Source organism: Drosophila miranda, chromosome XR (genome assembly GCF_003369915.1).
Source record: "Drosophila miranda strain MSH22 chromosome XR, D.miranda_PacBio2.1, whole genome shotgun sequence".
NCBI lineage: Eukaryota > Metazoa > Arthropoda > Insecta > Diptera > Drosophilidae > Drosophila > Drosophila miranda.
Window position 1 is genome coordinate 21,247,479 of NC_046674.1, and position 24,340 is coordinate 21,271,818.

General features: G+C 45.2%; 10 protein-coding genes across 12 annotated transcripts; 5 read left to right on the forward strand and 5 right to left on the reverse strand.

The window, feature by feature from the left end:
* Positions 1-41: 41 nt before the first annotated feature.
* Positions 42-4,064, forward strand: LOC108150957 (cell division cycle protein 27 homolog). Its single transcript, XM_017279291.2, has 3 exons — positions 42-606; positions 711-786; positions 884-4,064. Exons 1-3 carry the CDS (start codon positions 583-585, stop codon positions 3,580-3,582), a joined length of 2,799 nt encoding a protein of 932 aa, XP_017134780.1. The 5' UTR covers positions 42-582; the 3' UTR covers positions 3,583-4,064.
* LOC108150964 lies at positions 4,064-5,796 on the reverse strand. Its single transcript, XM_017279298.2, has one exon. It carries the CDS (start codon positions 5,584-5,586, stop codon positions 4,078-4,080), a length of 1,509 nt encoding a protein of 502 aa, XP_017134787.2. The 5' UTR covers positions 5,587-5,796; the 3' UTR covers positions 4,064-4,077.
* Positions 5,797-6,023: 227 nt separating this feature from the next.
* On the forward strand, positions 6,024-7,333 carry LOC117186300 (nuclear receptor coactivator 5-like). The gene is made up of 2 exons (XM_033386886.1): positions 6,024-6,507; positions 6,572-7,333. The coding sequence occupies exons 1-2, from the start codon at positions 6,083-6,085 to the stop codon at positions 7,269-7,271; spliced, it is 1,125 nt and encodes a 374-aa protein (XP_033242777.1). The 5' UTR covers positions 6,024-6,082; the 3' UTR covers positions 7,272-7,333.
* On the reverse strand, positions 7,263-8,239 carry LOC117186301 (39S ribosomal protein L50, mitochondrial). Its single transcript, XM_033386889.1, has 3 exons — positions 8,013-8,239; positions 7,841-7,950; positions 7,263-7,786 (listed from the first exon to the last, which is right to left on the reverse strand). Exons 1-3 carry the CDS (start codon positions 8,040-8,042, stop codon positions 7,351-7,353), a joined length of 576 nt encoding a protein of 191 aa, XP_033242780.1. The 5' UTR covers positions 8,043-8,239; the 3' UTR covers positions 7,263-7,350.
* Positions 8,240-8,723: 484 nt separating this feature from the next.
* Positions 8,724-9,941, forward strand: LOC108152414. 2 transcript variants are annotated; one of them, XM_033386887.1, is made up of 3 exons: positions 8,724-8,818; positions 8,920-9,115; positions 9,180-9,941. In XM_033386887.1, the coding sequence occupies exons 2-3, from the start codon at positions 9,000-9,002 to the stop codon at positions 9,877-9,879; spliced, it is 816 nt and encodes a 271-aa protein (XP_033242778.1). In that variant the 5' UTR covers positions 8,724-8,818; positions 8,920-8,999; the 3' UTR covers positions 9,880-9,941. The 2 variants fall into 2 exon arrangements, with proteins under 2 accessions (XP_033242778.1, XP_033242779.1); XM_033386888.1 differs by having other exon boundaries at positions 8,726-8,818; positions 8,936-9,115.
* Positions 9,871-10,542, reverse strand: LOC108152418 (39S ribosomal protein L50, mitochondrial; the record flags this gene model as incomplete). The annotated part of the gene is made up of 2 exons (XM_033387785.1): positions 9,871-10,391; positions 10,454-10,542. Coding segments are annotated over 2 exons (522 nt in total), but the record flags the coding sequence as incomplete, so codon positions are not given.
* A 789-nt stretch (positions 10,543-11,331) lies between these two features.
* On the forward strand, positions 11,332-12,315 carry LOC108152419 (60S ribosomal protein L18). Its single transcript, XM_017281732.2, has 3 exons — positions 11,332-11,418; positions 11,562-11,648; positions 11,717-12,315. The coding sequence occupies exons 1-3, from the start codon at positions 11,416-11,418 to the stop codon at positions 12,191-12,193; spliced, it is 567 nt and encodes a 188-aa protein (XP_017137221.1). The 5' UTR covers positions 11,332-11,415; the 3' UTR covers positions 12,194-12,315.
* On the reverse strand, positions 12,263-14,011 carry LOC108152413 (folliculin). Its single transcript, XM_017281726.2, has 3 exons — positions 12,725-14,011; positions 12,551-12,653; positions 12,263-12,486 (listed from the first exon to the last, which is right to left on the reverse strand). The coding sequence occupies exons 1-3, from the start codon at positions 13,905-13,907 to the stop codon at positions 12,366-12,368; spliced, it is 1,407 nt and encodes a 468-aa protein (XP_017137215.1). The 5' UTR covers positions 13,908-14,011; the 3' UTR covers positions 12,263-12,365.
* Positions 14,012-16,072: 2,061 nt separating this feature from the next.
* On the forward strand, positions 16,073-17,175 carry LOC108152415. Of its 2 annotated transcripts, XM_017281729.2 has the most exons (3): positions 16,073-16,249; positions 16,403-16,867; positions 16,928-17,175. In XM_017281729.2, exons 2-3 carry the CDS (start codon positions 16,422-16,424, stop codon positions 17,067-17,069), a joined length of 588 nt encoding a protein of 195 aa, XP_017137218.1. In that variant the 5' UTR covers positions 16,073-16,249; positions 16,403-16,421; the 3' UTR covers positions 17,070-17,175. The 2 variants fall into 2 exon arrangements, with proteins under 2 accessions (XP_017137218.1, XP_033242867.1); XM_033386976.1 differs by lacking the exon at positions 16,073-16,249 and having other exon boundaries at positions 16,256-16,867.
* Positions 17,176-18,489: 1,314 nt separating this feature from the next.
* On the reverse strand, positions 18,490-19,401 carry LOC108152417. Its single transcript, XM_017281730.2, has 2 exons — positions 18,806-19,401; positions 18,490-18,750 (listed from the first exon to the last, which is right to left on the reverse strand). The coding sequence occupies exons 1-2, from the start codon at positions 19,336-19,338 to the stop codon at positions 18,609-18,611; spliced, it is 675 nt and encodes a 224-aa protein (XP_017137219.1). The 5' UTR covers positions 19,339-19,401; the 3' UTR covers positions 18,490-18,608.
* Positions 19,402-24,340: the final 4,939 nt, after the last annotated feature.

The window sequence follows — 24,340 nt, forward strand, 5'->3', positions numbered from 1 at the left end:
TCACGAGCAGTTCACGCGTTTTACGTTTTTTTGCGCTTTTTGTACTTTTACCTTTTTACTTGGCGTTTTTTTTGCTTTTAAAATGGAGTGCAGCGCGATGCAGCGTGTTTTACCTAACTAAAATGTGGCGAAGATGTAGTTTAAAGTTGGTGCATATAGCTTATTTAACTCGTGCGTGTGTATACCCAACGCAAAGGCTTTGAAAAGATTGTCGAAAATTGTTCCCAGTCAGGAGTGTGCTGTGTGTGTGCCCCAAGTCCCGAGTACATTTGAAAGAAGCGAAGAAGCAGCAGAGGCGACTCGAAACTCAAACCAATTGCAATATATTAAAGTGGTCAGGGAGGGAGCAGGAACCTCATCACCACCGCCGCGGCACCCCGCATTCACGTTACACACACAACACATTTTCTTTTCCCTTATATTGTTGGAAAATTTGCAAAGCGTGTGCAAGTGGCGACATGACAATTTGTTGGATTTATACACTGCATGTCTGAATTATTATTGTAAAATTGAAGCCGCAGAACAAAGCGGAATCCTAGAATTGACACGATCCAAATAAGTTTTCCCAAAACAAAACTAAACATGATGATTCAGGAGCCTGTTCAGGTAAATCAATAGCAAAAAATCATATGCAGAAAAGAAAAGCAGAAAACATTGATTTAAACTCTCTCTCTCTCTACCTGCCTTTCCCCTTTCCGCCAATCATGCAGGCAGCCATATGGCATTGCATGAACTACTACGACCACAAAGATGCTGTTTTTTTGGCGGAGCGCCTGTGCTCTGAAGGTATGTACTGCTGGCTGGCTGGCGGCCTTGGCGTGTGTGTCAAGGCCCTTCGCGTGGCTGTGTGTCTAATTCTATATTCGCTCTATTTTGCTTGCAGTGGAATGCGACGAGACGATATTTCTACTGGCCACCAGCTACTTTCGCTCCAATCTCGTGCACCAGGCCTATTGGCTGCTCAAAGAGAAGGCGCGCCGCTCGGCCCAGTGCCGCTTCCTACAGGCCAAGTGCGCCTACGAGTTGAAGAAGTTTGCCGAGGCCGAGAGCGCCCTGATAAACACTGGATTTGCGGACGCGAAAAACTTTGACGAGCTGCAGCGTGACTTTGGAGAATTGGCTTGCTTTGCCTACCAGCTGATAGCACAAATCTGCATAAAGACCGAGCGCAACAAGCTGGCCGCAACTGCTCTGAGGCGGGCTCTGAAGCTGAACCCCTTCATGTGGCATGCCTTCGCGGATCTGTGCCTGCTGGGCCAGGACATGGACACTGCGTCAATATTCCAAATCCAAAGCACGGATGTGTTCAACACCTGCCAAGGCAGCAGCGCCAATGCTACTTCCATGGTGCTATTCGGCAACGAGCAGCAACAGCACCAGCAGCAGCAGGTGCAGCAAACGGCTCTCGAGAATCTACTCACGAACATAAGCAATAGCTCCAATTACGTTTGGACCACACCGGTGGATCATCACCAATCACAGCAGCAGCAACCACAGAATCAGAACCAGCATCAGCTTGGGATAAACAACAACAGCAGCAACCTGATGACGCCCATCAACAATAACAACATCAACAACAATCTCAACAGCTCCATGAGCATGCTTCGAGGCGGAGGAGTCGCCCAGAACTCCAGCATGCTGGCGATGCTGGAGGATACGCCCATGGGCTGTCCCCAAGAGACGGGTCAGCCGCAGCCGCAGCAGCAGCAAAGTCAATTGTACGACGTCAGCAGTGGCACTCCGTTCCGTAAACAATTCAAATACCTATCCACCATCTCGCCCACCACTCCCAGCTTCGGGGTTTGGCCCTTGACTAGTCCCTGTTCTGGGAGCGATGGCTCATTCGTCGGTGGCGGTAGCGTTGTCAGCGGCAACGGAACCCACACTCCAGTCATGAATATCACGTACTCCCCCATGACCCAAATGCTCGTCGAGGTCAACCAGGAGCCCAAGATGATGGGCAAAAAGCTAAAGACACATGTGGGGGGACTGATAAGCCGCAAGGACACGAGCAGCAACAGCAACAAGCCCGCCGTTTTCACCCAAGCCGGCAATATAACGCCGCGAACACCCAACAATAATGTGGGCAACGGTAATAATCTTAATGTGCCGCCCAATCCCAACGCCGCTGTGCGCCGCAGCTCGCGCCTGTTCAGCAATTCCGCCTACTCTGTAAAAGAGAACAACAAGTCGCCCAACATAGCCAACAATAAGTTTGTGCAGCCACGCTCGCCGCCCAGGAAGACCAAGTCCCGCATGACGAAGATCTGCCTAAACAACGAGCTGATTGAGGAGAAGACCAGCCACTTGTCGGACAAGCTGAGCGACAAGCAGGCGCGCAAGGAGAAGGTCGAGACGATTACGTCGGCAGCCAACAACAACAATAACCGCAGTGCCGCCGAAGAGGCCAAGGTGCTGCTCAACAACAACCTAAACAATGCCCAGACCATGGCCCATCAGCTGCTAAGTCTGAAGAAGCAGTCGGCCGACGGTCTCATGTCGCTGCTCCGCGACTTGGCCGAGGCCTATAAGCTGCTCTCGATGTTTCAGTGCAAGTCGGCCATCAAGCAGCTAGAGACAACGATACCAAAGCATCATTTGAATTCCAGTTGGGTGCAGTCCCTGATTGGCCTGTGCAGATACGAGATGAGGGACTACGAAGCGGCGGTGGTGCTCTTCGAGGGCATACACAAGGCGGAGCCGTGTCGCCTAGACTACATGGAGATATACTCAACATCCCTATGGCATTTACAAAAGGAGGTAGAGCTGTCCTCGCTGGCCCAGGACCTCATCAGTCAGAACAAGAGCAGTCCAGTGACCTGGTGTGTGTCCGGCAACTGTTTCTCCCTGCATAAGGAGCACGAGACGGCCATCAAATTCTTCAAGCGAGCCGTCCAGGTGGATCCCGACTTCGTCTACAGCTACACCCTGCTGGGCCACGAGCTGGTGCTCACCGAGGAGTTTGACAAGGCCATGGACTACTTCCGAGCGGCCGTCGTGCGCGATCCCAGACACTACAATGCCTGGTTTGGTATTGGCACCATCTACTCCAAGCAGGAGAAGTACGAACTGGCCGAGATCCACTACATGAAGGCCTTGAAAATCAATCCGCAGAACTCTGTGATCCTGGTGCACATCGGGACGATTCAGTTCTACATGAAGAAGAAGGACCTGTCGCTGCAGACCCTCAACACGGCTGCCACACTGGATCCAAAGAATCCGCTGGCGCGATTCCATCGGGGCTCGATATACCACTCGCTGGGCAAGTACCAGGAGGCCCTGCGCGAGCTGGAGGAGCTCAAGGAGATTGTGCCAAAGGAATCTGTGGTCTTCTATCTCATTGGCAAAATACACAAGACTCTCGGCAACATGGATCTGGCACTGATGCACTTCAGCTGGGCCACCGATCTCGATCCCAAGGGGGCCAACAATCAAATCAAAGATGCCTTCGACTCCATGGCCCACCCCAGCTGCTGTGCGGCCAACACGACTGCCCTCGATGTCGATCTCGAGCCCAATTCCGAGCGATCCGATGACTCGACGCAGGCTCAGCAGGATGTTAGCTACGACAGTGACTACTAAATGCAGCATCCTGCGATGCTGCGATGCTGATGATGATGCGGTTGTATATACATTTACGTTGAAACAAAAAAAAACAAAACAAAGTAAAGCCACGATTGCTGCTGTCGATTGTCGTAGAAGTAGAATGGGAAGGCAAAGCAAACCAATTATTGAAGTATAATAAAGTCTAGATAACGTTTAGAATTAGTAATTTAAAATATATACAACAAACAAAACAAAACAAACGTAAAAGGTTTAAACAAAATTCTGCACTCTGAAAGTCTAAGGCAAAAATAACGTAAAGAAAAGGAAACAAAAAGGAAAACAGAAAAACTATACATATTAAATACCAATTAAAAGAATACAGAAATTGCTACATAAGCTTCCCGATACTTCTTTGTGGCCCAAGGGCGCTCTCTACGTTGCTGACTTGGACCTGTCCTGTCCTGTCCCCACTCCTGTGCCTCCCACAAAAGCAGAGAATATACTGAATTATCGAAAAACACCTGCAAATAATCAATCATTGGTTGGCTTCTCCAGTTTCAGTGGCCAATTTAGTATCTGCTCGTGCGTCAGGCGCTGTGTTAGGTCGAGGACTGCTCGAAGGCGCACCAGCTCCACATTCAGCATCATGGCCATGGCCGGCAGGTGATCCTCGATGAGGATATACTGACGCGGGCACTCGACGTTCAGAATGCGGCTGATGTTCTTGGTGCCAAATATCTCGCCGATGGAGTCACTCAGGGAGAGCGTGCCAGAGCTCTCCGAGCCTGGATTGGGTGGCGAGAGGTCGTCAAAGGTCGTCAGAGGTGCCTTCTGCGGCTCTGCCACGGGAGTGAGCTCTGGTGTGGGGCACATTTCACGCAGCTGGGCCGCTGGAGCCGCTCTGGGTCGCATGTGCATGTAGCTCCTGTCTCCCCCTCCCAGAGGTGGCAGCTGGTGTACAAAATGTGCTGGATACTTGGGCGGCAGCTTCGAGGGAGACTGCTTCTGATACTTTGTCTCATATCGTTTAAAAGTGGATGACTGTTTTGGTTTGCCTTGCGTTGAGGATCCTTCGCTCGGCGGCTTTAAAGGGATATCAAGTGGTGGAACTTTCTTTTCAACATAAGCAGTGGAGGTCTTCCTGTCTTCCTGCTGCTCGCAAATCCGTTGACTATATTCCTTGTATGATTTGGCCAGCAGTTGCAGTTGACTACTCGACAAACAACTGTCTTCAATAGATGATGCAGTCGAGAGACACTGTTCCTGCATCACTTCTGGTTGCGTTTGCTTGGATTGTGCTCGGCTCTTGCGCCTCTTTAAGGGAATAACCTGCTCCTTAGTTTGTTCTTCATATGTTTCTCCAAAACACTCTGAAGTCACAGGACGCTGATCCTGCTTGAAAAAAGAAGTGCCTTGTCCTGCCTTGCCTTGAGATGCAATCTGGCCATTCAGCTGCTTTAAAGGGTTATTCTCGTTGTTATTCGAAGAATGCAAAGATCGACATTTTTTCTTTAAGTGCACAACTTGAGATGAAGGCCTCTGCTGCTGCAGCTCCTGAAGTGAGTCTTGCGCCGAATTAGCAGGACGCTGAAGCTGCTCTCGATACTCGCCTAGCTCCCACTGTGTAGCTGACTTCAGCACTTCTGATTGGCTCTTGTGTAGTTCTTGGTAGAAGCTAATGCTATTCTTGGCATTTTTCGTTGTTCTTTTTGCCGGTGGCCGGCCCTTGCGGCGCTTTAAGGGAACAACATGCTTCACAGACACGGAACTTGATCGCCGTTTGATCGCCACTGGTTCTTCCTGGTGCACAATTTGAGTCAACGGCAGAAGCTGGCAAAGTGGTTGACTCCATTCATCATCTGTTTCGTCGAACAGTTGCGGGGAGCCAGCATTTTCTAAAGATTTCGTTTTTCTTTTACAGCGGCTTTCCTTATCAATCAGTCTTTGCGATCTGCGCATTTCTACTTGCGATTCGGATAGAAGCTGAGAAGCTGCAGACGCTGTTACATTCCGACCAGGCGATGGTGATTTTTGATCCATATTATTTAATATTACTTAATTTACTATTAAATTCGTTAAAATATATCCTTCAACTTCCGTTACGTTAATGGTAGCTCTGCTTTCGATTAGATGATATCGTTCCTTCACATTCCTATCGAAGTAGTGTTGCTAACTCAGCTATTTTATGGCTAGTTAATGCTACTATTAATTTTCGATTAATAGAAATATGTGAAGATGCTTTTAGTCGAAAATCACACTATATAACATATATATATGTTTTGCTTTTTTTAAAATAATAAATAAAATAGTTGGCTATTTTTAAAGGAATTTGTTTGAATTAAAGCTAAGCTATTTTTTAGTGTTGTTTCATGTTGTGTTGTCATGTTGTCATGTTGTCATGTGTAGTCACATGACAGCTATTTTTTTTTTATAAAAAGTTGTCTTTATCGAAATAACGTCGCTCATCTCTAGTAAATAGTTTTGTTCTCACAGCTGGCTGGTTCTTGAGACTTTTTTTTTAGCGAAGGAAATTAAAATGACTGAAGCCGATAATTATAATATAATAACAGATCCAGCGCTAGTGAAAAATCGTATATTTGTAGGTAATCTTCCGGTGTGCACGCGCGAGGAGCTGGCCAGTATTTTCCTTCCGTATGGCGAAGTCCTGGGATCGGTGGTGCAGAAAAATTATGGATTCGTGCAGTTGGAATCAGAGGAGGTGGCCAATAAATGTGCAATGTCCCTAAACAAATCTACATTCAAGACAAAAATATTGAGAGTACGTAATGCAAACAACAGAGCCCCAAAAGGGGCAAATGCAAACGAAAATGCAAAGAACCTCCAGATGCCCCAGGTTCCTGTGACAGTTCAAGGAGGCATTGTGATGTCGGCAGCGGCAGCAGCAGCCGGAGAGCCAGTCATCAATGATTGCGAGATCATAGTAGTAAATAGAGATAATACGTGAGTTGGCATTCACTTAGCTCAGAACCAACCACCAATTAATTGAATCTTATAACTTGTGCAGAAAATATGCGGAATATATTGAGCACCGGCTGAGGAATATGGGCATGCGAGTGGATGTTCTGTTTCCCAATGAGGATGTCATGTTAGGCAAGGTGTTGGCCAACATTTCTTCGCGCGGCTGCCTTTACGCCGTGCTCGTCACGCCCCAGCACGAATCTCTTAGCAGCATTACAGTTAACATATTGTATGGAGTCCCTGCCGAGCATCGCAACATGCCGCTTGAGGATGCCGTAAATCTAATCGCCACAGACTTTAGGCTGAAGGGACAGCGTGAAGCCGTGAACAACTCCGCCGGGCCAGCTTCGATGCCTCAACCCCAAAGACGACATCCTGACCAGATGCAGCAACTGATCGACATGCTTGCAGACAATCGACCGATGACGGCCTTGCAATATGAATGCATAATCAAATATCTGCAAGGGGAGCGGGAGGATCAGCTGAAGAGAGAGGTGGGCGAGGCCAACGCCGCTGCTAAGCTTCTGGATCCTGATCCAGAAATCGAGCTGCAGAAGAAAATTCTTAGTATTATGAACAAACCTGCGGTGACCGAAACGGGCATAGAGCTAATGTATCCAAACCTGGAGGCGGTCAGGGACGACAAACGGCTCATGGAGCTACTGCGGGATGAGCGTGTAATCGCAGCAATGGAGACTATTTTCAACAGTGACACCTTATTTGACGCTGTAGCCGAGTTATTATAGATTCTCAAACTTTATTTTTATATACTTTATTATACACTAATAAAATATACGCGAACTAACGAGCTCTAAAAAATATCTTCTAAGGCCAAGACCGCTTGGCTTCATGCCCTTCGTACTTGCCACGGTATTTCAGACCCGTCACCAGAGTGGAGCTCTTCGGGAACGCTGTCTTTCCATTAAATTTGGTATCCGTCTCGGGGTTGAAACGCAAATATTCGTACTGTATGTGCAAATTCTCAGGAAGGTCTGTGCGCCTAAGAGCATCCAAAGGCGCAGTCGTGTCGACAGGAGTCTCGTAAAATGCTATCACATCGGCAACGGTGCAGAGTTCATGGACCTGGGAGTTTGGAACTCCGTGCTGCAGTTCCTGAAAGCATGCGGATAGAAATTGAAACTTCTCGGAGAGATTGTCCAGCTTTCGATTGTCACTGGTCAACTGCAGCGAGCCGGCCACGGAGCGTACACGTTCCGCTGCATTGCTGGGGGGAGCATAGGGCTTGTGAGGCCGCAGAAACCTATGATGGAATGATAATTGTGAAAAGAGTACATAACATATCGAAAATATTTACCCCTTTGCGGCAATTGATTCTCCAACAGCAGCAAGCGTCTTGCTTTTTATGGGCGCCGATTTTTTCACCTTGGCCGCCGTGGCGAAACATTTATGCAGACTCCCCACAAGCTAAGAAACACGATGTGTTTAAAGTTTAATAAATTAATTCATAAATTTATTCTTGTACTCACATTTTGGCTTTTACGTAAATTCGCTGCCATTTTCCGTATGATAATGGTATTTTTGTTGGGTTATTAAGGTAGTTTTTGGATGATGGTATTTATTTACTCTAATTGTCTTTTTTGTGTATTTATGTAACAAAATTTATTAACAATTATATTTTGCGTAACGATATATTCTATATTGTATTTTATTCAATATTTAAAGTTCTAAGATAATTTGGTTTTAACATTATGAAGAATTTGTGCTGGTCACACTAAAATTCTTTCAATTATTCGACAAACTGGTATTTTGGACAGAACGCACTAGTGCAAGAGGATGTGCACCATTTCTAAATCATCTATATTTACATTAGGATTGGAACGAAATGTTTATCAAATAAATATACAAAAAATAACTACCTAAAAGAATAATAGCAAGAACTAAGATCAAGAAAAGAAATACCGTTTAATACCAGAACGGCAACCAATAGTATTTCGCTGGTGCATTCAAATCTGAGGGATAGAAAAACTTAGTAATGAAGACAAATTTAATCTTATTAAAGCCGTCGAATTAAGGACGAATACAAGCATGCTGCTTTCAAAAAAAATTTCATTTGTAAATAAACACAAAAAGTCTGACCCCTGGTCACACTATATAAGGGAGGAAAATGGAAACTCTAATTTTGAAGCATTGTCTAGCAGCATCGATAGCTTAATCGATAGATCTGCGCTTTAATTAGTCCCTTCTGTCACACTGCTTCAGGGTGACTTCTTACGGTATTTTTTATACTTTTCGTTATTTTTTAGGTCGAAGTCGAGCCAACGGTATATTTAAGGTATGTCACATGTTTCACATGACAGCTATTTTTTTTTTATAAAAAGTTGTCTTTATCGAAATAACGTCGCTCATCTCTAGTAAATAGTTTTGTTCTCACAGCTGGCTGGTTCTTGAGACTTTTTTTTTTAGCGAAGGAAATAAAAGGGACAAATGCAAGCGGAAATGCAAAGAACCTCCAGATGCCCCAGGCTCCTGTGACAGTTCAAGGAGGCATTGTGATGTCGGCAGCGACAGCAGCAGCCGGAGAGCCAGTCATCAGTGATTGCGAGATCATAGTAGTAAATAGAGATAATACGTGAGTTGGCATTCACTTAGCTCAGAACCAACCAACAATTAATTGAATCTTATAACTTGTGCAGAAAATATGCGGAATATATTGAGCACCGGCTGGGGAATATGGGCATGCGAGTGGATGTTCTGTTTCCCAATGAGGATGTCATGTTAAGCAAGGTGTTGGCCAACATTTCTTCGCGCGGCTGCCTTTACGCCGTGCTCGTCACGCCCCGCAACGAATCTCTTAGCAGCATTACAGTTAAAATATTGTATGGAGTCACTGCCGAGCATCGCAACTTGCCGCTTGAGGACGCCGTAAATCTAATCGCCACAGACTTTAGGCTGAAGGGACAGCGTGAAGCCGTGAACAACTCCGCCGGGCCAGCTTCGATGCCTCAACCCCAAAGACGACATCCTGACCAGATGCAGCAACTGATCGACATGCTTGCAGACAATCGACCGATGACGGCCTTGCAATATGAATGCATAATCAAATATCTGCAAGGGGAGCGGGAGGATCAGCTGAAGAGAGAGGTGGGCGAGGCCAACGCCGCTGCTAAGCTTCTGGATCCTGATCCAGAAATCGAGCTGCAGAAGAAAATTCTTAGAATTATGAACAAACCTGCGGTGACCGAAACGGGCATAGAGCTAATGTATCCAAACCTGGAGGCGGTCAGGGACGACAAACAGCTCATGGAGCTACTGCGGAATGAGCGTGTAATCGCAGCAATGGAGACTATTTTCAACAGTGACAGCTTATTTGACGCTGTAGCCGAGTTATTATAGATTCTCAAGCTTTATTATTATATACTTTATTATACACTAATAAAATATACGCGAACTAACGAGCTCTAAAAAATATCTTCTAAGGCCAAGACCGCTTGGCTTCATGCCCTTCGTACTTGCCACGGTATTTCAGACCCGTCACCAGAGTGGAGCTCTTCGGGAACGCTGTCTTTCCATTAAATTTGGTATCCGTCTCGGGGTTGAAACGCAAATATTCGTACTGCATGTGCAAATTCTCAGGAAGGTCTGTGCGCCTAAGAGCATCCAAAGGCGCAGTCGTGTCGACAGGAGTCTCGTAAAATGCTATCACATCGGCAACGGTGCAGAGTTCATGGACCTGGGAGTTTGGAACTCCGTGCTGCAGTTCCTGAAAGCATGCGGATAGAAATTGAAACTTCTCGGAGAGATTGTCCAGCTTTCGATTGTCACTGGTCAACTGCAGCGAGCCGGCCACGGAGCGTACACGATCCGCTGGCCGCCGTGGTGAAACATTTATGCAGACTCCCCACAAGCTAAGAAACACGATGTGTTTAAAGTTTAATAAATTAATTCATAAATTTATTCTTGTACTCACATTTTGGCTTTTACGTAAATTCGCTGCCATTTTCCGTATGATAATGGTATTTTTGTTGGGTTATTAAGGTAGTTTTTGGATGATGGTATTTATTTACTCTAATTGTCTTTTTTGTGTATTTATGTAACAAAATTTATTAACAATTATATTTTGCGTAACGATATATTCTATATTGTATTTTATTCAATATTTAAAGTTCTAAGATAATTTGGTTTTAACATTATGAAGAATTTGTGCTGGTCACACTAAAATTCTTTCAATTATTCGACAAACTGGTATTTTGGACAGAACGCACTAGTGCAAGAGGATGTGCACCATTTCTAAATCATCTATATTTACATTAGGATTGGAACGAAATGTTTATCAAATAAATATACAAAAAATAACTACATAAAAGAATAATAGCAAGAACTAAGATCAAGAAAAGAAATACCGTTTAATACCAGAACGGCAACCAATAGTATTTCGCTGGTGCATTCAAATCTGAGGAATAGGAAAATTTAGTAATGATGACAAATTTAATCTTATTAAAGCCGTCGAATTAAGGACGAATACAAGCATGCTGCTTTCAAAAAAAATTTCATTTGTAAATAAACACAAAAAGTCTGACCCCTGGTCACACTATATAAGGGAGGAAAATGGAAACTCTAATTTTGAAGCATTGTCTAGCAGCATCGATAGCTTAATCGATAGATCTGCGCTTTAATTAGTCCCTTCTGTCACACTGCTTCAGGGTGACTTCTTACGGTATTTTTTATACTTTTCGTTATTTTTTAGGTCGAAGTCGAGCCAACGGTATATTTAAGGTATGTCGGTATTTTTGGTATATTTAACCAGTATTTCATCGGTATATTTTTGGTATATTTTGAAAATAAGACGGTCTGTTTTGGTATATTTCCGAGGGCCAGACAGTATCAGCGGTCACACTTACGGCATCCACTCTTTCTTTTTCCGGTCGCGAAATGGTAAGGACGCAGTAAACTGTAAACCGTAAACTGAAATTAAATTTATAAACATCTGAAAAGTGGTTGCAAGTTATTGCTTCTAAACTGGAATATGTGATGAAGGAACACATGCACAACAGTTGATAATAATATTTTCTTTCCAGGGTATTGATATCAACCACAAATACGATCGCAAGGTTCGCAGAACCGAGCCAAAATCTCAGGATGTTTACCTGCGTTTGCTCGTCAAGGTAAGATTATTTTCTGGCTGGAATTCAGTGAGGAAGAGTCGCTAATTTATATTTCTATCATTCCCCAGCTGTACCGCTTCCTCCAGCGCCGTACGAACAAGAAGTTCAACCGCATCATCCTGAAGCGTTTGTTTATGAGCAAGATCAATCGGCCACCACTATCTCTGCAGCGCATCGCACGTTTCTTCAAGGCTGCCAACCAGCCCGAGTCCACCGTTGTGGTTGTCGGCACAGTCACCGATGATGCCCGTCTGTTGGTGGTTCCTAAGCTGACCCTGTGCGCCCTGCACGTTACCCAGACGGCTAGGGAGCGCATCCTGAAGGCTGGCGGCGAGGTCCTGACCTTCGACCAGTTGGCCCTGAAGTCGCCTACCGGCAAGAACACCTTGCTGCTGCAGGGCAAGCGCACTGCTCGCACCGCCTGTAAGCACTTCGGCAAGGCTCCTGGTGTGCCCCACTCGCATACACGCCCCTATGTCCGCTCCAAGGGACGCAAGTTCGAGCGTGCTCGTGGTCGTCGCTCCAGCTGCGGTTACAAGAAGTAAGCAACTACATCGTGGACTTGGACCGTCGACGGCCGTCGTCACTTTTTGGTAAAGATATTGATTTGTCAGTTCGGAGGAAACTAGCCGTCGCACTCGTTGCGGCAATAAAGAATTTTTATTCCAAAAAGTGAAACTAATATTCTCAAGCTATGTACAAGTAATAGTCCTGCTCCTAGTGCAAGTGAGTGCTCCAATAGTTTATCAGTGGCTGGTCCTGCGGTTGGACACCCAACACCTTCTTCAGTTTGGCCTGCACACTGGTGGACTTGGCGTGATTCAGGCAGGTTGCTTTGCTGCAACAGGAAAATAGGAGCAATGTAAGCATTTGATACGGTTGCGTATGCACTTCAAACTCACTTTTTCCACTCCTCGATGAGAACCTTTGTCTGTTTGTTGAGCACCAGCTCTGTGAAGATCTTCTCCTCCACCGCCTTCAGCAGCTTAACCATGAGATCTGGCACTGCGGGGAAATATACATAGATACATATACGATAAAACTACCTTAAACTCAAATCATGCCGTAGTGCTTACGTTTTCTGGGCAACTCTCCCGGCCACTTGACGGAAACTTCGTGTCCGTTCACATGTTTGTCCAGAAAATCAATGCGAAACACAGAAGCGCTGGCTATGGGCACGGCAATGTCGTTGGACACCGATATAATCTTGTACTCGGAGCTGATTGAGTGCTGGTGCTGGGCATCGATGCGCATAAGATTATGCATGGGCTCTGGGAGGAGCTTCTTCAAGCACACCATAAAGCGGAAGGTGCGCTCGGGTGCGCCGCGGACTATGATTTTCACGCCCGTCAGAGCGCAGTAGCAAACTGTCGCGAACTCTTCCTTGCGGACCACGTTCTTGATGTGGCGCAGCGAGAAAAATTCCTCCTGGTCGGGGTCGTCAATGCTCTCCTCGTATTTCTGTATCATGGGCAGGGTGGAGCTGTTATAGGTGAGGCGCTGGGCGGGCGGGCGGCCGCTGCTTTGATGCGGCAGCCAAGGCAGATTTCCGAAAGTTACGTGCTCGGTGAGGAAGCGCGAGCCGGCCAGCAGGAGCCAGGAAAAGTGTGAATGCAGCTGAGCAAATATGTTCTCCTCGCCCGTTAACTCCAGCAGGGAGCGCGAAGAATGCATCAGAAACGGTGCTCCAGAAAGACGTCTCTGTCGCTCGCTCTGACGTCGCTCCTCGGTCTCCTTGGTTTTGTTTGCTCCCGCCTGCAGCTCGGACGAAACCTTCTTGAGGTGCTCGGCCAGAAACGGCTTCGTGTTCAGCAGAAAGTACTTGTCCTTCATCAGGACTATAATCGAGTAGAGCTGGAAGTATCCCCGTGCTTGCAGATCGCTCACACGGAATTTGTGGCTGAGGATGTGGCCTCGCGTCGAGTCACCAAAGAACACAAACTCTCCATCCTTGTTTGAGTCTATCCCATTGCTGAGGCTCAACACTGCTGCCTGCTTCACCATGGTGGCCACTTCAGTCAGGACGGCCACCCTCGTGCTCACAAAAGTGGCTCCGCTCTCCGTGTCCTTACTGTATATCCCACTGTTGTTACGTCCCATGGAGTAATTGCAGGCGGAGCATGTCTTCTGCGATTGCTGTTGTTGATGCTGCTCGAGTGGCAGGTCCTCAATCTTGGTATCCCGCAGCGTCTGGGTGCAGAAAATGGCGCAGGGGCCGTGTGCCTCGCAGAAGTGGCAGAGCGCAATCACGGCGTTCATCGAAACCCGTAAATACTAGCTATTTTTTGATAAATAATACTATTTTGCTCTTGTTGTTTACCCGAGTCATATGATCTTGAACGATATTTTTATTTTTGATACGATAAGATCGGTTATATCAGACATCGATAGTTTGTATACAGTGGAAAGGAACTAGTTCAATGTATTAGCTCTCATGGTGTTGTGACTTTAGACTTTACTGCGAGAGAGAGACAGCATGAGAGACCAAATGTAAAATTAGTGTTCATAGCCGAATCCGGCTATCAATGAAAAGAACTGAGGAGTGCCTTAAAAAAATTATGTTTTCAACACACGCCCCAGCCAGAAAAATTGGATAACAAGAGGAAGGAAGGAAATAAACCTGCAAGGACTAGATAAATCAATGTTTATTTTTTAAAGTTTTAAGATGTTTTAACGTCTACTGACGGACACGAAGTGAATGAAAATGTTTAAGCAAAACAGCACAATTATTTACTTAGTTCTGCTACATCGCAACTACACGGATGTAGTTAGCAACAGAATTTTGACAAACTTAATTATTTTCTACGTTATTTTTACACGTATTTTACATTAAATTATTTTGTAGTCAAGTAAATAATAATAAATAGTAGGCTATTTACACTGGGGCTGCTTCATTCTTTTTCCCTTTACGTGCCGGACACGTTTTTTTTGTATATCCGGTGATCGAAGAATTTAGATATATATTAGTTTATTAGTGGATGTGTGTAAAACTCGGAAGAAAACGTTTCCGAACATAAAGTGTGTATATTCTTGACCAGCATCAACATCTGATTCATCCACAATTTTGAAAACACCAGAAAACGTAGCATCATAGAAATCGAAATCGCCGAATCTGGGTTAGATCAGATAATTACTTTACCCAGAATGAAGAAAGCCATCCCCTTCCACATACATACTCATTCTCTCTCTCTCTACCTCGTGCAGCGTGTGGCGAAGGAGAGCGAGATAGAACGACCGGTGTTGGTGTGAGATGAAAGGAGAGAGAAGCAGATGTAAAACATATTGGAAACAGATTTTATATTATATAATTCTGATCAAATAGGTCATTGAGTGGAAAAAATATAATCAAAGTGCAAGATTTAACATTATAACATAGCCAGCGGTCGTGGTTTCCCTCTTTCCCTTTATGGTTTTCCAAGTTCTCTCTGCGTTGACTGTCCCACCAAAATTCCTCCTTCCCGCATTAACCCAAAGACAAAGGCAAAAGCAGAGAGAGAGGGCATGCTGCAGTCTTGGGTTCCGATACCAATAATAATAATAATAATAATAATAATAATAAGAATAATAAGAATAACAATAATAATAATAATACTAATAACAATAATATAATAATATATTTTACAACACGTTTTCTCTAATCTAGGAGAAAATAATCTAACAGAATATGCCCCTATGAGAACTAATTTAAAGGAAAGAAGAGGGAATGATAGCCGCCATAGCTCACAAGGAGCTCGTAAAAGTTGAGGACTACATTATTGACGGACTGGACCAGATAGTGTGGATGAGAGAGTTTGTCAGGTTGGGATTGCTGAAAGCACGAAAGAAATGATTGAGTATCCACTCCGGTATCCACTTACATGGTGACCACACCTGGCCGTAAGTCCTGCGAAGGTCATGATAAATCGTACCACAAGCACGATAGTCGTGATCCGGAGGCATCCACCAGTTCCTTCACGCCCTTTAGATCTCCGTAGAACAGAAGAGAACTGAACGTACCAGAAAAGTAGCTGCATCAAGTACAACATCATTGTACAATTGCATACAATCAAATATTTTTGTGAGATCATATTGTGTGTTACACATGCAATTTTGCAATTGTTCGGCACATGCCGAACGTCAGATCTGAGAATCTGGGAACGCACGCAGGAAATTCTGTTGGTACGTCTTTGTATAAACTGACGGATCTATGTATATACTGTATGGTTAGGGTCCCTTCTCAACTGGAAAGGCAAGCTGACGCGTATAATTCTCTCGCTCTCACTGCATGCTTTTCCCATAAGGCTTTCTCTGTTTTACATTTAGTCTGATAGCAAAGTCTCTAACGTCATAGCACCATTTGCATTTGAAATGGAAGGTGAACCAAGTTCCGAACTGGTTCAACGTGCTGTGTTACTAATCGCACGCTTTTGACCGCGAAACTTGAAATCTCATATAAGAAGTCGAAGCTTGAACTAAATAAAAGTAAGGTTTACATAAATAATTTCCAGAAAATATTACAAAGTTAATTTCTCAATTCACTTGCATGTGGGTGCTGGGAGTGGCTCAGCCCAATCTTCTGGACGTCTTTATAACCCAATTCTTGGTCCGTGCTAAGTGGACGGGTAAATATTTATTGAAATTGATATAGCGGCCAGCGCTGAATAGCATTCCCAAGTGGGATTCATTCTTGAAGAGTGTTGTGCCTGCATCGGTCGTCGGTTAATGATGGAAATGTTTTGGATGCTTCTTTATGGCTGCTTTCTTCCCCTGGCTAGCGCCGCCTACGACATTGTGATGCCTATGGCCACCCCCAATCTTACGGACTACCTGCATACCCGGCAGAAACGTCATCAGCTGATATACAGGAACGGCGGAACAATACGGCTGGTAGTCGGACCCGTGATGCCCACCCAACTGGAGGATGCGGTTTCCTGGCGTGGTTTGCTCTACTTCTGGACACTCCACTTTGGTGGATACACGTTGCCCTCAGAACCGCTCTATCCCTGGGATAAATGGGAGACGATCTATGCGCGATCGCTGCAGGAGCAGGTCCGACGGTTGGATGCCTCGCACGAGGACGATACCCGACTGTTTGTATACGAGATCTTGGAGAAGTATATGGACCAGGCAAGTGGTTCGGTGGGTCTGGGCCGTCAGTGCTTGTTGCGCGGCATCTGCGAGAATGCCCAGATACATCAACACTTGGGAATCGTGGCGGAGCTCCTGAACATCTTGCTTACGTAAGTAAACAATACATAATTTTTCCAAAACAATTCCAAACTTTTCATCGACTCTTGCAGACCTGGAAAGGCGCGCTTAGATCTTTCCTATAGGGAGGCATATGCGGCGGGGCTAGCCGGCAGCCACTGCTTGGAGCAGTTCGAGGAGTGTCCGAGAGGAAAAAGTGTCTTGGATGCTTTCGCAGTGGATTTGGAGGACTGAAGGCTTTGCGGGCAGAGCTAAACGTATGCTTTACAGAGTCTTAATTAGACTTCTTATTAGGTTTAAAAAATTAAAAAACGTACAATAAAGGGTAGATGAATCCTGATCAAAGGCTTCCGCAATAATGTCTCTTAACAAATGAAAGGATAAGCTTAAAATTCTCCCAAGAATGCACCGTCAGACCACACACATTATCAGCAATCTCGATAACATTTCCGCTGCCACCATGCAACGATACATTTCTAACGGTAATTGCAAATGGTTTCAGCCACGCCTACTTCACGCAGAACAAGTATAGTATGTATCTTCTTGGAAGGAGAGTCAAAACCTGACCCTGCGCACCCCTTCTCCGCTACCCGTTCAAAAATCGCTTAACATTAATGGCTTGTGGCGGCGGCTGCTGCTCCAGCTTTAGCTTCGGGCTGCAGCGAAAGCCAACTCACGACCGCCATTTTGTCAACAATGGCGTCAATTAAATGGAAAATGCAACCACCATGCAGCAGCAGCAGCAACAGCAACAGCAAGAACGACGAGGACGGGGACGAAAGACAATAAATGCGTCTTAAGTGGCACATTAGGCTTGCAGACGCTGACAGCAGTCTCCTCCATACAGGGTGTGGCAGCTTTGATATTTGCATGTGTGTAGCAAAAGGTATTAATAAAAAAGAGGTCTTCCTAGAAAGCGTTCTCAACATATAAATATATGTATTTGCAAAGTGGCAACGAATTGATGTCACTCGGAAAATGGCGGCTACCTTCCGTGTGCGTGCATCACCCTGTTGGCGCTCCACTGCTCTCTCGCTTTCTCGTTGTCTCCACATCAGCATTTGTGTGCACAGCTAATTCAAATGCGATTATGACAACCACCGCGAAGAACAACGTAAGCAGGCGGAGATGGGGCCCCGTGAGAGCAAGGGAGCAAGACAGAGAGAGAGGGAGAGGGAGAGAGCGCTTGGGATAAAGGAACCATGCAAAGTGCAGCTAGCATTGTGAGAGGAGCAGAGCAGAGCAGAGCAAAACGGAGGGCGGTGGTGGTAGTGGGGGAGGCCCCCTCCCTGTTCAACTTTGCGGTGTTTGAACTTGTGATGGTGCATCGCAATAGGTAACTATCTATGGCTGCCATGTTCATGCGGCGCTCAATATCACGATGCTGAGATGGGAAGTGCATAAGCTGGAAGCTTCTTCTGTAACATCTGTATCCCTGGTCCACTTGGAGTCGTTCAGTAAAACAACCAAGCCACAAACTTTTGAGCGCTGCAATACCTATCAACCCACAGATGACGCATAAACTGACATCGTAAACGCATGGATACACACACCCACACGGATACACACACATTCTCATCCTTGAACCATCCTCTGACAACACAGTTTCCTGCCCCGAAGACATGCATCCGTGCATTTCCGCCCCAAATTATGCAACAAGCACATCCATCCCAATCCGACACAGGACGAGACCCATTAGATATGCACTTTGATTTAGTCGGAAACTTTATTGTGGTTCCATCGGCTACGATCACCAGAAGCATCAGCAGTAAATCAATCATGCTCCACAATCAGTAGTTCGTCCAGGAAATTGTCCCCGCGTGGGCAGGTCCTGTAAAGGCCCAGGCAATCGGCGCCTGCCTTGCCAGCGGTATAGGCATCATGGTAGGATTTATCCAGATCCGCTTTGCCTGGACTAAAGTTTTAGTTCGTTAGAGGCATCAATTCAATGAATCAAATTAAACGTTTACCTCAGGACAATGTTCAAGATTTCGGAGAACACCCCAATGTGGTGGTGGATTTGGGCATTTTCGCATATGGAGCGAAGCAGGCATTGCCTGCCCACGGCCATGTTATCATTCCTCCTGCCCATGTACTCCTCCAGAGCGGTGTAGACCAGCAGTCTCGCATCGTCTGCATACCGGATGTCTCCACTGGCGGCGTGCCTCTCGATGTTCCGCCTCATCTGTGTCAGGGAACGGGCGAAAGTGCCCTCCCACTTGTCCCAGGGCCAGATGGGTGAGGTGGGCAGCGAATAGGTGCCTCCCTGGAGCGTGAAGGACAGTACACAGGAGCGAAATGTGACATGATCCTCCAAGGGTATTGGCAACGATGGCCCGATGCTAAACTTCATCGATCCGCTGTTCTGATAGATCAGCCAGCGTTTCTGGCGGTGTCCTAGGAACTCGGTGACATTACGGGTGGTGGTGATGGTTAGGCCGAAGGCTGGCAGGGCGATCAAGAACAGACCCGTAAGGAGCACACGCACACCCATTCCGCACATCGTACATGGAAGGGTTTACCAAGACTAAATGCACTCCGGGCACAACTAAGCCGATATCTGGAACCACTCTAAGTGAGCCATCATCATTGCCGTTGAATGACGAGTGGAAATTTCAGAGGCGCAAACATTTGTGCAGGCAATTAGCATTATGAATGTGACAGAAATTGGGATAGTGATTGGGCTTTCGATGGGAATTGGACAGCTATGTATGTATGTAGTTATGACCGGGCGGTTCTTGTTTTCTATTTGCACACGTGAGTTGAAAATTGAGTGAACTACAATGACCGATTTGGGCCCGGGCCAAATGAAGTGACCCGAACAGCCAAGATCAAGATTACGGGTCACAGAAATACAGAGAGAGAGCCCCACTTATAAGACCATTAGGAAGTGGGTAATACTCACACACAAGGCACACAAAATCCACAAAATAAGGAAGTAAGCACGTTTCAATCGGCATTCCGACTAATAGATACCCCCTACGCAGATACATATATTGTTTTTCTTATTCTTAACGTTATAACTGTCCGATTGTGATGATTGAACTATGTATAGTTGTGCCACACTAGACTTCGATATAATTATAGGTATCATATCTTTTTTGAATTATAAACTATGAGGTTAGTTCAAGCAGGTTTAAGGATATATGTATGTACTTTATACTTGAGAATATCTGTACATAAACAGACTGAAGAAACTATGTAATTCCTTTTGTCTGTTACATACTACATACCCTCTAAGTATTCCACGATTACGGGGTATGAAAATGTTTTGCAAATTATTTAGACAAATAAAGGAAGCCCGGACTGAGGCAAACAGTTTTGGTGCAGATAATATCCTTTTTTGGGTTGCTCTGTGATTTGTCGACGTGGCCGGAAATGAAAAGCAAACAGCAATGCCAGCGGCAACAGCAACAGAAACAGCAACAGCGATGCGATGCGGCAGCAGGGAAATAAATTTGCTTAAATAACAGCAGCAACAATTGGAAAATGGCAAACGGCAAATGGCAGAGTTGCCAACCGCAAAGCCAAAGACGAGGAGACCCAAGACCGTTGTAACGGGAACATACATAGATCGTTGCTTGGGCTCACTCACACACACACACACGAAGACACAGGGCCTGACATGGCTGACAAAAGCACAATACCCTCCCCACCTGTCCCTGGACATTTCCGCTGTATGGGGGAGTCGGACATACCCCAGAAGAAATAAATTCGTGTTGACAATTTGAATGATTTATAGAAAATGCGTGCAGACCAAATTTTCACATGCCCCAGAGGCTGTGGGTGGGGGAGGGGAGGAAGTCGACAGGCGAAAAATAGCCAATGTCTAGGCCACAGGCATAGTACATAGTACTCTTAAATGAATAGATCAACAAACAAACTTTAGATCAGAAAACGTGGGTGCCCTCATTCACACTTGTCGGATGTTTATCGCCATATACATATATGTATGTATCAAATATATTCATTCTGAATGATTCCACAGTATTTGCCAGTCATAGTCGTTCAATGTGTTTTTCCATTTTTAGATCGACTACCAAACGACCCATTCTTTGTTAAATAGTACATCTAATTGCTAATAAAAAGATGATATAATTATAACGAAAATGTCTTCATTTTTGGAGAGCAAGAGGCTTTTAAATGTAGCTTCTACAAATCCTAAAAAGTAAAGTTATATACATATGAAAATTTGCGAGAGTGATTAGAATACAAACAACAAATTTGGTGCAAAGTATTTTTATCTGAGACATAGTATTTTTTGAGTACCTGCTTCGTTCAGATGCCTACCGTTCTACATTGGATTCTTCCATGAAAAGACACATCATTCGTCAGAATGTGTATAGATGTGTATAGCAAATAAAAGGAAGCGTTGCCGACCCCATAAAGTATGTAATTCTTAATCAGCATCAATACACGAGTCCATATAACTATAAGTTGGTGTGAGAAGAGAGAAAATCGAAGAGTAACGGAACAAAATGGAAACAGATAAAATATTATAAAATTCTAGTCTAACATTTGGTGGTTCTATTCTATGAAATCTGAACATCAAACCGTTTTACTGTTCTCTTTGAAACACTTGACTATAAGGCTCTTATTTCTTCTGAATACAAAGTAGTGTACAAAGTAGTACAAAAATATAAATAATCTGTCTCGAAATTGTAAGAAAAAAGTATCTTATTTACTGCATTATGTCGCAGTGATTTACTAGTGCATATGAGCACCTTTCTGCTATATTTGGCAGAAGCCCTCTCATACGATGCAACATTGTACTCCCATGGACAGATAGTATACGGATGAACATACCCTCTTGTTTTTGCTGCTTCCTTAACCATTCCACATTCGTACTTTTCCCCCTTTTGGCCAATTTGGCACAGCCAGAACTTTATTTTTCTTGGCCACAATTAGGAAAAGCAAAGGAAGCAGCAAAAACAATCACTGAAGTGGGAAAGACCACCCCCAAAAACATTTCTCCAAATGTCACAGGGAAACGGAGCAAGCAAAAAGAAATTGTGCCACCCAATGGACTCGTAGATACCTCATCCGACCACCGAAAAAAAACTGCTCCCCGGAGCGAGGTTCTTCTTCTTCAATTTCTCACACAAACTGTATATAATATTTATTATGTTGGCATAATAAATTGCAACATGAGGCAGATTCATTTTCGCACTTGCGGACATTTTTCATTTCGTTGCCGGCCGGGCAGCAGCTGCTCGGACTTGGCGGGGCTGACGGGGTGACAGGGGCAGGAAAGGGGGGCGGGGCAAGGGGAAGGCAGGAAGGGTGTGGCGAGAATGTGAAGGACGCGTTGGCGCCACATTCATGTCGCTGCTGCTTTCCTCGTTGCGGTGGTGCTGGGGGACTGATGGGCAAAAAGTACTTGTTGCCATTCGCTGGTTTGGTTCATTGCTGAGATATGAACATTGCGGTTTATGGTCTGGAATTCATAGAAATCCATGCATACAACAATTTTTAATTGATTTTTGATAAATACCTTAAGAAAATACTCCCCTTTTTCAGTTCTACTCTAACAATCTAAATTACATTCCACTTGATCTGTTTACATGGAGTCACCTACATTGCTCTATAATCCCCTCACGCCCCATACATCGCACCCACCCAACACCCAATCTCCTTTTTTGAAGTACGCGAGGGAGACAAAACCAATTAGGAAGAGGAGCAGGAAAAGATTGAACGAGAACCAAGCTTTTTGAGTTTTAGTAGTAGAGTAGTCCAAGTCCAAGCAGACTCGAGTCGAGCAGCGATCACTAAGTTCGCCCTTACCTTACTATATACGGGTATATATAATATATATAACGTTTTTGGATGTCTTCATAGATATTTTTGAATTTGTGACTCCAAACACTTTTGCTCCGCGCTGCACAATTTGTATTTTTCCGATCTCTTTCCTAAAAGAACTGGTTCATTTCTGACTTCTACACAGCTCTATTTCGCATTTCGACCCATGGCCCCATCCTCACAAGATAGCCGGGCGTGTGCACATTTTAAAAGGGAAATTTAATAAACCTTGTCCTATTTCATGCTCATTAGTGTCATGATAAATTGGAGAACCACGCAACCAGACCCGACCCGACCCTACCCGACCCCAGCATACCGGAGACCAGACCAGCGGACGAGCGTACCAGCGTAGCAGCGGACAAGGGGGCCATTCTCAGGTGAGAGTGGAATGGCAATGGCCCATGTAAATGTGGCCAGGGTAGAGGTCCAGAGGCCAGTGGCGCTTAACTGTTGCATCCTCGGGAACTCGGAAATGGCTATAAATTAGAAAAGTTCGCCTCTGATGCGAACAAGTTGCCTTTGATTTGCCCGATTCCCGTTTCGCTTGCCGTTTTATGGCCGTTTAATGTGCTGACATGTCGACAATTACAAGAGAAAGATTGTTTTCGAGAGGAGAGGGAGATATCGCCAGGGTGTCTGGGTGCCAGGGTGGCGGGGGCTGCCATGTTGGAGGGTGTTGGGTGGTGATGGGCGCTACAGTTCATAGAGCTCACATAAATTCAGGCAATAATCTCATTGTTTTCACATGCGCTTCATCGCGCGGTTTTTATCACGCATCGGAAAGGCAGAAGTAGAAGCAGAGGCGAGGACCGAGAGCCGAGACACTTTTCCCCTTCTTGTTGGTGTTGCTTTTTGTTGCCAACAAAGTTTTCCCAGACACAATATGTCTGCGGCAGTCGGTTGTCTATATATCTGTCTGTCTGTCTGTCTGTCTGTCCATCTGTCACTCTGTTTGCCTGTCTGTCTGTCCAACTGTCCTTTCGGCTTTGCTTGCATCTGCCAACTGATGATGTAGCTACTTTTATGGTTGATGTTATTACTTTTTTGTTGAAGCTCACTCCCTCCCTGTCTCTCCCTCTGTCCCTTGCGCGTTTTCCTTTGCCCCTGCGTCTGTCCTTTGGACTGACACTGCGGCATGCAACAGCATAAAAAGTTGAAGACAATCTGGAGGACATGGATGAAGTCAAAACTGCTTTATACCCTAGACAAAATGTCATGATATACATTGGGAATGTGCTCGAGGTTGCGGAATTTGTATCTGCCTAAGAAACCGGATTAAACGTCTAACTTCCAAGAACTAGATGGAATCTTTAATTATTATAACTTTATCGATTATTACAGGCCTAATACTGGACTTGAATCAACCCAGGTTTAAACCATTTGGCAATAATTTATTCGACTTTGGAAGTATAATCGAATATAACCTTTTACCATTCATTATGAAAGTGCATATATATTTAAACCATACCAAAATTGACCAGAATCCGTGTCTACTCCTGTTTCATCATATTGCGCATACGCACGTGCATATGTTACTATACACAGATGTCCTTGTGCCAGGATTGCAGGGTATCTGACCCAACTTTCAGTCTATTTTGTTGTTGGTCTGCTCTGCTGGAGCATTGCTTTTTGCCTTTGTGGCTGCTGCTGCTGCTGCACTTCAGACGTCGCCGTGGCCGTGGTTGGCGACGACATTTAAAGCGCCA